Genomic DNA, 15,612 nt, shown 5'->3' on the forward strand with positions numbered 1-15,612 from the left:
GGGTGGCTCAGTAGGTTAAAGCCTCTGCCTTCAGCTCAGGTCATGATCCCAGGGTCCTGGGATCAAGCCCCACATCGGGCTCTCTGCTCAGCGGGAAGTCTGCTTCCCTTCCTCTCTCTCTGCCTACTTGTGATCTCTGTCAAATAAATAAATAAATAAAAATCTTAAAAAAAAAATTCAAGGGCTTGTGAAAACCTAAGCTGCTGTCCCCGCCCCCAGCCCTGGCTTCTGCCCTTGGAGGGGCACAAGAATAGGCCGTGCCAGGCTCCTGGCTGTGGCACTTGGAGAACCACACTCTGTGGTGTCCTGTGTCGGGCTCCTTGGACAGAGTCTGGGAATGGAGTAAGGATGCAAAGAGGCTTCCATGGACCTCTCGAGTCTGGGGTTGTGCTTCTTTTAGGGTTTGAGGCTCAGCTGAACCTGTCTCCCTGAGCACCAGTCCCTGTGCCCTGATGCAGCACGTGTGCAGAGAGAGAGAGAGGATGGCCGGTTGGTTTCTGATGCACCTCCTCCTGCGGCCCCGCGCAGTGGGCTGTGCTGCCGGCAGACGTCCTCACACGTGCCCTCGGAAACTGTGCCTATAAGGTGGCATTTCCACTGTGACTCATGCAGCGAGTACTTCCACGTACTCTGTGTTTTGCCAAGATATCAGAAAGACATGGCATTGAGGTCACCATGTTGTGCACTGGGGGACTACCCGCTATGGTCCTCACGTGAAGTGGAGGACGGAGTTTGTGATGGCCGCAGGGGGCACCCATCAGGGCTGCTGCTGGCGCGTATGTGACGGGAAAGAGAAGCTGGTACGTCTGGAGCTGAGGTGGCAGGGAACTGTCCCATTGCTCCCCTGTCCTGCAGAAGGCTGACTCCCACGGTGGCCCATGTAGCCCCACCGTGGAGCTAGGGTAGGGTCTTAGGAGCAGATGAGACAGTGGGAAAGGTGGGCAGCCGCAGGAGAGGTCCTGACTTTATGACTGTGCGTCTGTGGGACACGGTGTGTCCAAGAGCAGCCCCGGCTTCCCGAGTTTCCTGCTGTAGCACCTGGCGGACCCCCTGCGACTTGCTTTGGGCAGAGCAGCTGTGGCCGTGGGCCTGAGCTGGCATCCTGGAGAAGTCCAGGGCCTGGAGTTTTCTCTTTTTGGGGAGAACAGGAGTCCTAGGAACAAGGTCATGGGTTGATCCGGTCGCTTGGTCATTCCTTTGTCCTCTCACTCAACCAGTCTGAAGTGAGTGCCTGCCGTGTGCCTTCTCTGGCCAGGCACTAGCGGCACAGCACTGCCCCGGACGGACAAGGGCTCGTTGTGTATGCTTCCCCGGGGGGAAGAGAGTAAGTGAACGAATATGGGAATGCATGTCCTCCTGCCTGGTAAGCAAGGCTGGAAAGAGAATAGACAAGAGGAAGGGGTGGGCTGCTTGGGCTGGTGCTGTTTGAGTGGACAGGAAGGCCCCACTGGGACTAACATGTAACATAGACCCACGGTAAATGGGGGGCCATGTGTTGTCTTGGGGGAAAAGCATTCTTAAGGGAGGACACAGCAAGTGCAAAGGCCCTGAGACAGAAGCCCTGGCTTCCAGGCTGGAGTGGGCGAAGGAGAGGGGACTGTGATGTGGGCTGGATGCCGTGGCCCTCTGACCACGACAGGGCTGAGATGGAGTCCGTGGCCTCTTGCGACACCACCCTGAGGTCCCGGGGGCTGCGGGTGGGGTGTTGAGCTCGGTGTTGGGAGCCTGGCCTCTCCAGCGGCCTCATGAAGCATTTCTGCCCTTTCGTTTCAGTCCCACAGTCAGCGCAGCAAGGCCACCAACAGCAGCAACCAGGTGTTCCTGTACTGCGCCTTCCTGGACTTCAGGTACTGCCGGCGGGCGGCCCCAGGGCGGGGATGGGGGGAGGGGAGCGGGGTGGTGGGTGCGCAGTGCCTGGTCGGGTTATGATCCGGTCACCCCTCTGGAGACAACACGGTTGCATTGTCCCTAGCGCCCAGCAAATCCTGGGACCCAGACGAGGGCTGGAGGGGGTGCTGGGTCACGTTTTCTCTGAAGGCCATGTTAGCACCTAACAGGACTCAGCCTCTAAAGCCGGGGGCACGCTTCAGAACACTTACCTGGTCCGCCAAAAGCCCGGTGAGCTGGGCCCTGCTTGTGCTGGGGGTTGGGTGTGCACTGGGGAGGGGCTGGGTGAGCCGCTCTTTCCTGGTGGGCCCGCAGGTCTCTCAGGATTTCACGGCTCCGATGGCCAGTTGCCGCCCTGGGGTACACTGACTTCAGCCCTGCTGAAGCTCTGGGAGCATGGGCACAGACCAGGGCATCCTTCTCAGCACCTCCACGAGGAATTTGGAATCCACTGTCCCCCTCTGGGCTGGACACCCAGCCCTGCTCCTCTCCACAGGCACCCACCGTTATCAGGGGACCTTCTGATAAAGTTCTAATGGTGATGCTGCTGCGAGGGAGGTCCCCCGTGAGTGGCCCCCACGGGCAGAGCAGGGATGGAAAGCAGAACCTCCCCCACCCCCCACCTGGGGCCACGGAACTGCAGTAGGAGAGCATGAGAGAGGGTCAGGAGCAGACAGGGCTTGGGGTCAGGGCTCTTCTCAGCGGCTCTGCGGGTCAGAGAAGAACCCTCCTCCCCACTCTCAGTGACCAGGAGATCAGACCGAGGTGCTGAGCTGGTGTGGCCGTGTGCTTGACCCCCATCTCTGCTCCACGCACAGCCAGGAAGTGCAGCCCATCCCCACGAGCGCCCAGCAAATCCCACTTCTTTCCCCTCGGTCTGTCTGGGAGCGGGGAGTGCCTTCCTCTGGCTGTGCCCTTACGTGCGCACATCCCACCGCCTGCAGAACGCATGATCAGCGCTCGAATTGCCATGGTTTTGCTGTGGCCGAGCTCAGCCGGCTGCAGCTCGTCATTTCTTTGCAAATTATGAAAATGAAGAGACACGTCTGTCTAGAAAGGGTCGTCCTAATTTGGGGGCATTGATCTCAGGGAAATATTTTATGGATGGAGTGGGGCAGACAGAGTTTGGTAGCAACAGAACACGATGCTGGCGCTTATTTTTGAAGACGTCTTCCAAACAGAGAGAAGTACAGAGAATACTCCAAAAACTGCTTCCCTGCTGCTGCAAATTTATCATGATCAGCATGTTTATATTTTCAAGAATAAAACAACGAAAACATCACAGATGATGTCAAAGAGCACTCTGTCCCCTCCTGTTCTCTGCCCCCAGCCCCCAGGGCTACCACCACCCAGCGTGCAGCATGAGGACGCTTCTGTCCCCGTCCCCAGGGACTTCGTTATTAGTAGGTAGCGCCCGTCGAAGATAGGCACGCTGGTCCCATGGCTGTAGGGACAGACGAGCCCAGCGGTGTCAGCCCCGCAGTCAGGATGCAGGCCAGTGCCCGACCCCACCAGATCCCCGGGCCCACTCCCCACCATTCCTCGGACTCCAGCTCTTGTGGCCACAGACGTGTCTTCCACCCACACGGTTCCACGTCTGCAAGTGTGCTGCATGGACGGAGCCACCGTGTGTGTCATGTCTGACTTCTATCATGGAGCGTGACAACCCTGCGTTGTCGCCTGTGCTGATGGCTCCCTGCTACGGTTCACTGCCGGGTGGCATTCTGCGGCAGCCCCTCTGGTCTGGGGACACATCTGGGTGGCGGCAAGCGTGGCTGAGTGTGCACCGGCTCTGCGGTCCCGGAGAGCCCACTTGCTCGAGGTGATCTGAGCGTCACTCGCTGCAGGCGGTGACATCACATCTGTGTTCACAGAGAACACTGGTCTGCAGTTTTCTTGTCTTGTCACGTCTTTGGTTTTTGTACCAGGGCAGCCGTCCCCTCGTGAAAGGTGCGGGTCAGACGGTTTCTGCAGAACGCATCTGTTTCTTCCCCATGCGTTTGTTCGGACTCACCACTGAGGCCGCCTGAGCCTGGTTTTGTGGTTGGCCGGCCTCTGGCCACCATAGAATATCTTTGGTTGACACAGAACTACTCAGGGCATCTACTTCTGAGTTTGGACCATTGAGTTTTCAGAGGATTTGTCTGCAGTGTGGTTAAAGCACGCGCCCACGCTCCTGTGGGGGGTCTGTGTGCGCGCCCCTTCCACGTTGGGTATCTGCCAGCTGTGTCCCTCTCTCCCTCCGCAGTCCCTCGTACTGGACGTTTGTCAGCCTCACTGTCTTTCTCAAAGAGACGGCCTCTGGCTTCATTGGTTTTTCTCCCCTGCGTTTCTGTTCTCCACTGACTGGTTTAGTCTCTCTGTCCCTCAGTTACTCACATCTGCTTATCCGGGATGCCGTTTGCTGAGGGCACGGGCCGCGGTGGCGGAAGCCTGACAGTTTCTTTTCTTCTTCCTTTTTTTTTTTTTAAAGATTTAATTAATTAATTAATTAATTAGACAGATCACAAGTAGGCAGAGAGGCAGGCAAGGAGTGGAGGGAAGCAGGCTCCCTGCCGAGAGCCCAGTGCAGGGCTTGATCCCAGAACCCTGAGATCATGACCTGAGCCAAAGGGAGAGGCTTTAACCTGCTGAGCCACCCAGGTGTCTCCCCCCCCCCCCCCGGCCGGCGGTTTCTGATGCAGGCATTTCGGGCTGTGCGTCTCTGGCGGATGCTGACTGGGCTGAGTCCCGCAGTGTCGGCACGTGGCCCTCGTTTTCATGAAATGTTCTCTAGCCTTTTCCATAGCTTCTTCTTCAAGCCGCGTGCTGCTTTGAAATGCATCATTTAGTCTGACTGCTTGGGGATTTTCTAGAGATCTCTCCGCTCCTGATTGGTGATCGATTTCTGTTAACAAGAAGACAGGAAGGAAAACATTCAGTTTTTTAAAAAATTCAGTCCTTTTAAGTTTTTAAGATCTTGTGTGATGACGCAGCTTATGTTCAGTCCTGGTGAACGCCCTGCTTCCTCCAAGACTGTCGCTCCTGGCGGGGTCGGATATATCCGGCGAGGTCATGTTGATAGTGGTCCTTGGGCTTTCTGTGACTTTATGACTTTTTGATCTGCTGGTCCCACTGGTTCACAGGAGAGGATGGCAATGTCTCCGTGTCGTGAGAGAACTGTTTCTCCATTGAGATTTCTCCAGGTTTGGGTGTGCTTTTAGTAGCCTTTCTAGTTAGGATCATTCCGTGTTCTTGGAAACTGACCCTTACTGCTCTGTGTCCCTGTTCTGGTGGGAATATTGGTCGTTCTGAGTCGCACCTGGCCTACCTTTGACAACAGCCCTTCTGGCTCCCTTACTCCGTGCTTGGGTGCTGTGTCTGTCCCCACCTTACATTTCAACCTCTTTATTTATCACCTTTGTGCTTAAAGTGAGTCTCTTCTAGGTTACGTGTGGTGGCATCTTGCTTTTTGATCCCTTTGGAGCGTTTCTGTTCTTGACCGGTAGGTTTTGACAATTGGCATTTAATGTGCTTACAGATGTGTTTGGGCAGAAAGCTGCCGTCTTACTGCCTATTTTCAAATTTCCTCATCTCTTCCTTGTCTCCTCTGTTCTCTTTTCTTACATCACTTGGAGTCAGGACATATGTCACAACGCTGCTTTATTGCCATGACTGACCTCTAAGCTGCCCTGTGATCTTCCGTAGCAGCTGTCCCAGGGCTCCCAGTATATGTGTCTCTGGTTCCTTGCATCTGCCTCCAGTGATAGGACACCACTCTGCATGCGGTCTGCAACATCACAGCAGCGTCGGGCCCTGTCCCGCTCTGGTCGCTCCCTGGACCATGGAGACGCCGGAAGCACATGACGCCTTGCTGGAATTTTTGCTTCAATCAGTTGCCTATTAGAGACACTGAAAATAAGACAACAGTTGCACGTTTTCCTTCACTCTCATCCATTTCCAGCTGCTCTGTCTGTAGATTGAAATTTCTGTCCAGCATATTCCTTGAACCTCAGCGCAAGTCTGCTGCCAGTTTCTGTTTGTCTCAGAAAATGTTCTTTATTTTCTCAAAGATGTTCTCACTGCACTGAGAATGCCGGCTCACTTTAGACTTTAGGAAGTGGTACAGGGAATACTTTGGCGCATTACTCTTCTAGAAAGTATGAGCAAGTGTCCCATGGACCGTCTTTCCTTCCTGACCCCTCTCCATGCCCTTCTGGAGGCCACAGCATGGACGGCTTGAGGTGTTTTTTCAATAACTTCAGTGTGAGTTATAATTACGTTCAACAAAAATCCATGGTCTTGTTCAGATCCGTGCTTCTTGTCGCATCCCGCCACACTCAGTGCTGTACTCGGCCCACACTGCCTCAGCTGCTGTGTCGGATTTGATCGTGTTTATCCCACACTTAGTCTCATGTGCGAGCGGGCAGCTTCTGCTCCGACGCTGACTTCTAGGTCACAGGGTCGTGTGTGTCTTACGTTCTTCGGTGTTGCCTGGCCTGGCTCACATGAAAGATCCTTCGTGGACAGGCTTGCTCCAGGGAAGTGGGTCCTTCCCCCACGGGAGGCGGTGCCCCCTGGGGCTCAGCTGCCCTGGCGAATGCATGGGTCATCACACCTTTGTGGTTCCATCTGGGAAGATGTGACCTTCCTGGTTTTTAATTCCTAATTGCTGTGTGTGTATGGAGAGATGCGTCGTTCATCCCCGTGACCGGGCTCATGTGGTCCAGCGCCCGCTGGGTTCAGGTTGGCCTCCAGTGGAAGGAAGTGTGGCGTCTACGTTGGGGAGACAGAGGAGCTGCGTGGAGCCCGGCAGCCCGCGTGGCTGACTGTCCCTTCCCTGCTCCCCCCTCGGCTTCCACAGCAGCCAGGCCTCGACCAGAACGCAGTCACAGTCACACCTCATCATGGTCGCAAGGACTCGCCCTCCTCGGGGGCAGAAACCAGTGCCGCCAGCGCGCCCCCCTACGGGACAGCGGCACCCTCCCGGCATGGCCACACCCCTCATGGGCTGCATCCACAGAGAGAAACCACTGCCCTTGCATGAGTTCATCTTTATAAAAGCTTTCCCCGAGGGCCCAGCCTTCGGCTGAGATGAACGTCTGTCTGTGCCGATAACTCAAAGTTGTCGTTTCTGGAAAGAATTGCGGAAACATCTTGGGAGTTTGAGAAGACAGAGAGACACGGAAGCAAATGATGATCCCTGATGTTCTTAGCGTAGGAGGAAACCACAGTGAACACCTGAGCCCGTTTGCTGGCAGCCACTTCTGGCCAGGCGGCGACGCCACGACGTAACACAAGGCCTAAATCACTTCTGTAAAAAAGTGAAATGTTGTAAGAAAGCAAAGACCCTTTGACAGCTAGGTCTCAGGCCCTCTCACAGGAGGTGGCTGGTCGGGGTGTCCTCGGAACCACGTGTGTCGCTTGGGGCCATGGCCGTGGAGCACACGCCGTCCTGCTCTGCTCTGTGCGCGCGTGTCCTGCCCGACTGCGCCCTGGACGTGAGGTGCGAGCGCTCGCTTCCCCCCACGTGGATACATGTCTATGACGGACGTGCCGCATTTTCTCACGTCTGTGTGCACCCTGTGGCGGGCCCTGGGCTTCTTTCGTGGTGTTACCTGCCCTGGGTGAGGACCCTCCCAGGCGTGACCCCGGGCACATCCCCGGGCGTGCCCCTGGGCGTGTCCCCAGGCGTGTCCCCGGGCGTGTCCCTGGGCGTGCTGCTCAGAGCTCTCCAGAAGTGGGGCTGGTGCGTCATAGGATAGGCACGTGTCTTCTCCCGGGCTGTGGGTCCAGGGCGGGTACCTGCGGTCCTTCTAACGGGCACCAGCACGTCTGCGCTCTCAGCCTGCTGCCTCTCTCTCCTGTGTCCCCAGCTCTGGAGAAGGCACCTGGTCCAACCAGGGCTGTGAGCTCGCCGAGGGCAACCTCAGCTACTCTGTCTGCCGCTGCACTCACCTCACCAACTTCGCCATCCTGATGCAGGTGGTGCCGATGGAGGTAAGAGCTGCACCGGGTCCCCGAGCCCTGACAGCGTGTCCTTCTGACCTCAGGGTGTGGGCAGGGCACACGGGTGGTCCCACTCATTGTGGAGACACGGTGATGTGTGACATTTGTGACATTCTACACTTTTAGCAAAAAACCAAATCAAAACCAAAACCTTTGCCTCAAGTTCCCTGTGCGGAGCCTCGGTCCTTCCCAAGGGTCTATGTGCCCAAGGCAGGTGTGCCAGCGTCCTCTGCTTTCAGTCCCAGGGCTGTGGAGCCTCTGTGCTGTGGGGGAGTCGCGGGGGGGAGAGCCCGGCACATCAGGGGGGATGTCTGTCCTCTTCTCCGATGGGGCCACGGCCTTCCCTGGAGCCTGGGGCTAAGGGTAGAGGAGGCGCTCCTGCCTGGGTTTCTCTGCGCCAGAGTCTCAAAGCTGGCAGCTGCGTGCTCGCCCTGAGAGCTAGATGTTTGTTTCATTGGTTTAAGGCAAGTTTGGAAGAGAAAAAAAAAAGTACTCTTTATTTTATTCTATTTTAAAGATTTTATTAATTTATTTTATAGACAAAGATCACAAGTAGGCAGAGAGGCAGGCAGAGGCTGAGCGGAGAGCCTGATCCGGGACTTGATCCCAGGACCCTGAGATCATGACCGGAGCTGAAGGCAGAGGCTTTAACCCACTGAGCCACCCAGGCACCCAAAAAAGTACTCTTTTACCCCAGTAGAACCTGAAATTCTGTGCTAAAGTCAGGAGGTTGGGGAAGAGAAAGGGGTCAGCCCAGGGGTCTCTGAAGGTCCCTGGAAAGCGAAGCACCTGTACAGACACATCCCACTTCATCCCAAACTGTGTTTAGAAATTGAAAAATCCTTTTTATAAGTCTGAGTTTCTGACTCCTCTTAGAGATCGGTGGGTTTGGTGATGCTGGGCTGCACAGAGCAGGGAGCCAAAGGCTTTCCCCTTCCACAGAGCCGTGCACCCCCCACTTCCTGAGTCACAGGGGCAGGTGCCCTGAGCCCCCGTGCTGTGCATGGAAATGACCTGGGGTCTGGAGGTCACAAGCCCTCTGCTGTCCCGACCGGCTCCACCATGTCCCTCCCTTGGCGCATCGACCCCACGAGCCCCGTCTGTTTCCAGACAGACCCCCCCCCCCCGCCCTGGGTCCCACGGTCCAGGGCACCCGAGCCCCTGACGTGTGCAGGACTATGGGGCTGGTGGGGCGCAACTCCTAGTGGCCCCCAGGGTCATCACACAAGCATCAATTTCTCCTCCTCGGCCATTCAATGAGTACTTTTCGGCACCTAGCCTGGGCGGTCAGCTGGAAACAAGAAAAGCAGTGACTTTTGGTTTTGAGGAGTTGATATCCCAGTGGAAAAGACAGGCTACAGCTTAGCGAACACAGTGTTGTCCAAGCAGCAGCAGGTAAAGGACGATTGAAGGGAGTGATGTGGCAGGTACAGCGAGGAAGGAGAAGCCTTTTGCTGGTGCGACCGGGGACAGGCAGGGGAGAGCACCGCAGGCCAAGGGGCAGCAGGAGCAGCTGCAGCAGGCAGGCCTGGGCTTGGGGTGTCCCCGGGGGAGGCGGCGAGCAGGCTCCTTCCTGTGCCATGTGTGCCATGGGTGTTGCATCTGGACTGAGAATTGCTTGTAGAGACTGCAGAGGGGAGTTCCAAGACCCCCAGGAGGATGGGGTGTGGGGGCAGACCGTGGCCCCTCCAGCTCCCCGCTCAGACACGCCAGCACTATGCACGGGTCGGAGCGGGGGTGGGGGGTCCCTTCACTCTGCTGTTAAGCTCCAGGAGATGGGGGTGTGCCGACGTCCCAGGGCCCATCACTCGGGGTCGCCGACGAGAATAGAGTGGAACTGGGCTCCTGCAGGTCAGGAGGCTTTCAAGTGAGAGTATGCGGAGCTTCGGACGCGTGGTGCTCTCTTGGGCTTGAGGGGCATGAGCCCTCAGCTTGCCTTGTGCCCTGGGGGGAGCATCTGTGTTCAGCAGCTGAGACCCCCAGGCGGTCCCAGTGAGAGTGACGTCTGGGCAGCAGCTGCCCCTCAGATGCCAGGTACCCCTTCCCATCTGTTTCCCGCCCCCGGGCCCTCTGTCACCCCCTTTCTCTCCTGTCCCCCCGCTCTTCTGCCTGGTGCTGCCCAAGTCGGGGTATGTGCTGTGGCTTTGTACCGTTAGCTGCAGGGAGGTCAGGTGGTGGGCCAGTGCCAGTGCTGTGGGCACATCGGGGGTGGGGGTGGCGAAGTAGAAGGTTCCAGAGTGGCTGGAAGTGGAGAGAGGCCCTCAGTTACCTGGGCTGCATGGGGCGCCCTCCGAAATCTCACTCGTTCCCAGGCTCTCCTCATTCCTTCTTGTCCTGTTCTGCACAGAGCTTTGTCGGGCTGGGGGAGTGGCGGGCCCTGCCACCGTGAGGCCTGTGCCTCCATCTCTGCCTGTCCTGCCAGGGCTTCAGCCCATGTGCCTCCATCATGTCCTCTGGGCACCACGTGGGAGTCACCGGCCCACCTCAGCTGTCCCAGCGGGAAACGCAGCAGACTGCCACCTGCAGAATGAATGTGCCAGTAGGGCGGGGACAGTCTGAGGCTGCGGTGGCTGAGTGGAGACAGCAAGGCCCAGAGAGGGGGATGGGCTGGGGTCATTCATTCATCCGACAATGAAGAATTGGGTTTGAGAAGGCCACCCAAGGCCTTTAAGGCACTGGTCTGGGCCTTGGGAGCGAAGCAGCAGACGCATCCCCTGAGAGGGAACACTGGCGCTCCACACTTGTGAGCACTTTCTGTCGTGCATGGCGAGGGCCCCCTGGAAGCCAAGAGGGTGGTGTGAGGCAGGGCACAGCCCACAGGGTCTCCTGGAGATGGGTGCGGGTGAGCGACTGCGGGGAGGAGGCTGCAACCTCACGGGCTGGGGAGGAAGGAGCAAGGGCACATGGCAGCAAGGGGCCGGGGGCTCTCTGGAAAAGTGCCAGGGCTCAAAGCCGGGGCTTCAGACACAAATGTCAGGGGCAGAGGGGCTGTCATGGGGACACAGAGGAGCAGACCGCGTGTGAGTGCTGGTGTGGGCAGGACAGCCGTCCTACCATTCAGGGGATTTGCCCAAGTTCTCCCGGGGCAGGGGAGCCCCAGGTTTTGCTCTGCTCTCCAGATCCTAAAGCTGGGGTTGGGGCCCAGCCTCCAGATGGCTCCTCTGGGTCCTTGGCACGCAGAGAGCGAGGTCCATGCTGTGGGCCTCTGTGATGTGGAAGGGGCTGCAGGGTGGTGGGTGTGGGCAGGAAGTTGGGTTTGGGATGTTGGCAGGACGGGGAGGAAGGGAGGCAGCTCAGTCCAGGGAGCTAAAAAAAAACCCATCACAGAGCATTTAGGATACAAATCTGTCAGCACTCGGTGTAGGTGACACCAGATTGGACAGTCTGTGGGTGACTTCGTGGGAGCAAATCGTATCTGCTCATTGCCAGGAAAGGTTGATTTGAAAATGATTCAAAATTCCCCATGCTAAAAATGAGCATTCTGAGGACCGTTTCAACAGTGACAGCGTTATCGCCAGCAGATGCCGTTCTGTGGCTCAGCCCATTTAGTGAGAACAGCAGGATGGCTTTTCTCCATCTTCCCGAGGGCCTCTGGGAGGGGGCATCATGGTCTGGGGTCCTTCCCCGGAGCTCATGGCCACACCCGCCTTCCCTCTGCCAGTCTGCGCTGGCCCGCGCCCCAGCAGGGCCTCCGTGGAACCCCTCTCCATGGTGCCTGGGGTGGCTGGGCTGGGTCATGGAGGGATGTCCCCGGCCTTGCTCTGCTCACTCTTCTCTGTGGGAGGGACTATGATATGGGGTCCCCACCTGTTGGTCAAGAGTGAGGGGCTTGGCCAGCCACAACCCCAGGGTGGGGAACAACACGCTTTGTGCTCCTCGAGTGGGAAACAGGCCCAAATCCCTCCCACAGAGTGCTGACCCCACGGGGCCCCCTACGAGCTGGTTTGTGGGGCCCCCTTGACCCAGAGCACCGGTCACCCCAGCTGTGGCTGGCTGGCAGTAGTGGTCCTTACTCTTCTGTTAGGAACCATCTCCTTAAAATTACCTTCAGGTTAAATTTGGAACAGAATATTCTGAGTGTAGTCAAGAAAGTTAGGAAACAGGGTAGGAGAGACTTTGCACGGCATAGAGTGGGTCCCCGTGAATCTCCCGTGGTCAAGACAGTGTGGTGTCCAGAAAGGCAGACCATGACTTGTCAGTACACCCACGAGGATCTGCATCGTGGAATTCCAAAAATCGGAAAGCAAGATAATAAGTAAAACACTATTTCCAGCCTGGTTTGTCGTGGACATAACAGAAAATGGAAGTGTTAAATGGGCCTAACGCCACAGAGTGCGTGGGCTCTGGTGCCTCCACAGCAGGGAGGACATCGCACCTCCCCGCCTCTGTATTAATAGAGTGTTCCATCAAGAGCCAATGTGCGGCTGTTTGAGTGGATTGTAATGGTGCCGGCGACCTGGAGGCATCACCAAGGCTTTGTCATGGGGAAAGGATAGGATGCAGAGTAGCGAACAAACATCTTGTTTTGTTTTGTTTTAAGATTCTATTTATTTTAGAGAGAGACCAAGTGCAGGGAGGGGCAGAGGGAGAAGAAACTGTCAGGCAGGCTCTGTGCTGAGCGTGGAGCCTGACACGGGGCTCTATCCCATGACCCTGAGACGGTGACCTCAGCCGAAATCAAGAGTCAGACGCTCAACTGATTGAGCCCGCCAGGCATCCCCACACACCTCATACTTATGAAGCCATGTGAGGTCCCCTATGTAAGGTCCCCTATGTGAGGTCATGTCACGGTGTATGATCAGGAGAAATGTACCAAGGTGCCTTTCTGGGCCGTTCACGGGCTGGGAGACCCTGGACTGAAGCCCCAGCTGGTGAGCTGGGCCCCTGTGGGTGCATCTGTGTGGAACTAAATAGTAAAAGTAACAGCTCGAAGAGGCAGTTTGTAACCTCTGCCCTCCGGCACGGTGGCTTTGAGAGCGCCTCCGGCTGCCCTGCTTCTCCTTGCCACTGGCTTGGAGCTGGTGCCGGGCAGAGGCCATGTGAGGGTATGCGGTGTGAACTGTGCGTGAACAAGGGGGTCTGTTCTGCAGGAGAGGAGCTTAGGGAGGCCAGGAAGGCCTCTCTCTGGACACCAGGATGCCACGTGCAGCTGCACAAGGAGTGAGGCTGACTCGCACGGCCTGTTCCCGGGGAACTGGGGACCAGGACAGGAGGCTGGCGCTGGGACTGTTGTTTCTCAGAACTGGCCCACAGGGGCACTGGGGACTGGGAAACGGGGTCCGCAGGGGCAGCTGCTGCGGTGGGCTGGCCCAGCCAGACCCAGGAAGGGGTGGGGCTCGGATCACCGCAGCCCCTGTGGGAGCCACCACCGTGGCCCCAGTGACCGACTCAGAGACAGGATTCCTAGGAAGGGGAATTGGAAGCATGAGGACTTGGAGGGGTGAGGGCTGATGTGACAGAAGCCATAGAGACGAGTCAGTCCCACCTGCTTCTGGGACCCCACCCGAGGTTCACATTCCAGGGCAGCAGTCTGGTTGTCTGTACAATGGTGAGAACGGCACATGCACTGGTGGAAGCCAGAGACCCCCCTCTGTGCACTGCCTCCCCGTGCCGCCACTCCCCTGCTCGCCTCCTGAAGGCCCTCTTGCCCCGGCTTGGCTCCTCCAGCGGGTCCCTTGGGAGTGGCCCAGGAGGGGCATCTGTTCTAGGGAGGGGCAGTGGGAGCACTGTGCCAGGACAGGTGCACCTGGGAAAGCCAGTCCCCGGAAGCTCCTAACCTTCCCCAGGGCAGACTCGGGCGGGGGTCAGGACCAAGTTACTGCTTAGGAAGACAGAGCCACAGAACCCGGTCCAGAGGCTGGCCAGTTGGCACGATTCCTTTAGCTCGGCTGTTAATATTTCAAAAAAGAAATTATCTGAAATTTTGAATTTTGTTTTTCTTAAAAAAACAAACAAACAAGTTGGGCTACCTGGGGCGTTGTGACCAAGCAGCTGCTGCCCCCAGCAGGCCGGGGCGGGGGCTGCACTTGACCATAGTCCCTGCCCCCCCGCCCCCCTCCCGCCTCCGCTCCCCCCCCCCCCACCTTCCTCACAGGGGCACTGCTGTTCTGCTCCTAGGAGGACAGAAAAAAGTCTTTCTGGTTCTTTCCCGGGGTGGGAAAATGACATATACCCTATGCGGGGCTTTGCGAAAAGCGGAAGACAAGTATTTCTCTCTGAAACCAGAGTTCCACTTGGATATGATGTGTGCAGGCTCGCAGCCGGCCTCATGAATTTATCTAAGAAGCCTCCCCAGAGGCCTTGGAGTCTGTGGTCTGTGACTCAGAGGAGCCCATGTCCCGAAGCAAACTCCAGGCTTTTCTGGGCATTTCTAAATCTAGCCGCAGGGCGGGGAGGGAAGGGCACCTCGGGGGCACACCACGCCTCCTGAGGCCAGCGCTGCAGGGTGTGTGTGCCGGGGGGTCTCGCCTCTGCAGCACCCCCATCCCTCAGGGTCCCCTCGAGCACCCTGGGCCCACGGCCAGAACGTGCACCTGGTGCGGCATCCTGAAGCCGCTTGGCGGGCTCTGGGCGGTGGGGCGGGTGCAGGGATCTGCAGCACGGGAGCCAACTGCAGGGCGTGGCTGGGGCAGCTCCAGTGCCCCCTGGGAGCTGCCTCTGTGGTCCTGCTGGGTGTGTCCCCGAGGGCCCGGACCAGCCTGCGTGGAGAAGCGCCCGCTCCATTTGCCATGGGGAAGCAGGTTTGCTCGGGCGGTCTCCCTTGTGCCTGTCACTTCCTCACGCAGTTTCTGATGAGAACCTACTGTGTGCGGTCCTGTCCTCATAGCTGGGGTGCACTCAGCAGTGGCCCCACTCTGCCCCCTGGCCAGCAGACGCTCAGGGTCCCTCTCCTGATGAACTGTGTGGCCTTCTGCAAGTGCCTGCCCTGAGCTTCGGCCTCCCCACCTGTGACTTTCCTGTAGTACTAAGCTCGGAGCACCCAGTCCCAAGAACTGAGCCCAAGCACCCAGCCTAACTAAGGTGACAGTGACATCCAAATGAGCAAGTCTCACCTGGGGGCTGAGCAGCCAACCCAAGGCGTTGGGTGACGTCCCCAAAGAGCAGGACTGGGCTGGGGTGCAGCAGGCCTGAGTCAGGACTGAGCCTCCCCGCACTCTCTGACCCCTTTGCATTCATCCTTTTGAGGGATAGTGGAGTCCTGGGCCCTGGGAGACCTGTCTTCTTGCTGACGGTGCTCCCACGCTGCTCCCTCCCCTGCTTCCCCCTCCCCGCCCCCTCCCATCCCCCTCCTGCCTGTCTCTCTTCAGGGCTCCCAGGGCCCTTCCCCCTGGTGGCCTTGCTGCCTCTCTGGGGGCACTGGGCCACTGGCTACAGTTCCATCTCAGGATCCAGCCACACAGGGAGCCTGCTTTGTTCACCCAGGATGTGTGGAAACAGGCCCTGGAGGTGGGATAGGAACATCAAGGAGGAAAACCACATTGTTGGGGCAGCCGCTGGTTGGGTGCTGCTGGGTGTTCACCTTTTCCATGGGCCAGGCCCTACAGTCCTAGAGACGGTGCCTCATTTACTGTAGAGTCTTCTGGAAGAACGCTGTGCTGTGCTGCTGTTGGGGGCTGGGCTGCCCCGCAGAGGGACCCTGACCACCGACCAGTCTCAGGAGCCATTGCTGCTCAGGCTGGAGGTGGGGACGCTGGGGTTGGGGGAGCAGGCATGTCTCCATCCAGGAGGGCTGGGTGT

The 15,612-nt window shown here is 57.8% G+C and overlaps 1 protein-coding gene across 1 annotated transcript in view; it reads left to right on the forward strand.

Annotated features, from left to right (window-relative positions):
* Positions 1-15,612, forward strand: part of ADGRD1 (adhesion G protein-coupled receptor D1) — a 122,932-nt gene that overhangs the window by 76,475 nt on the left and 30,845 nt on the right. Inside the window, exons 14-15 of the mRNA XM_044243557.1 lie at positions 1,774-1,847; positions 7,743-7,866. Coding sequence (XP_044099492.1) covers positions 1,774-1,847; positions 7,743-7,866 — 198 coding nt within the window. The remainder of the gene's footprint in view (positions 1-1,773; positions 1,848-7,742; positions 7,867-15,612) is intronic.

The sequence above is a fragment of the Neovison vison genome, chromosome 3, assembly GCF_020171115.1.
Source record: "Neovison vison isolate M4711 chromosome 3, ASM_NN_V1, whole genome shotgun sequence".
Lineage (NCBI taxonomy): Eukaryota > Metazoa > Chordata > Mammalia > Carnivora > Mustelidae > Neogale > Neogale vison.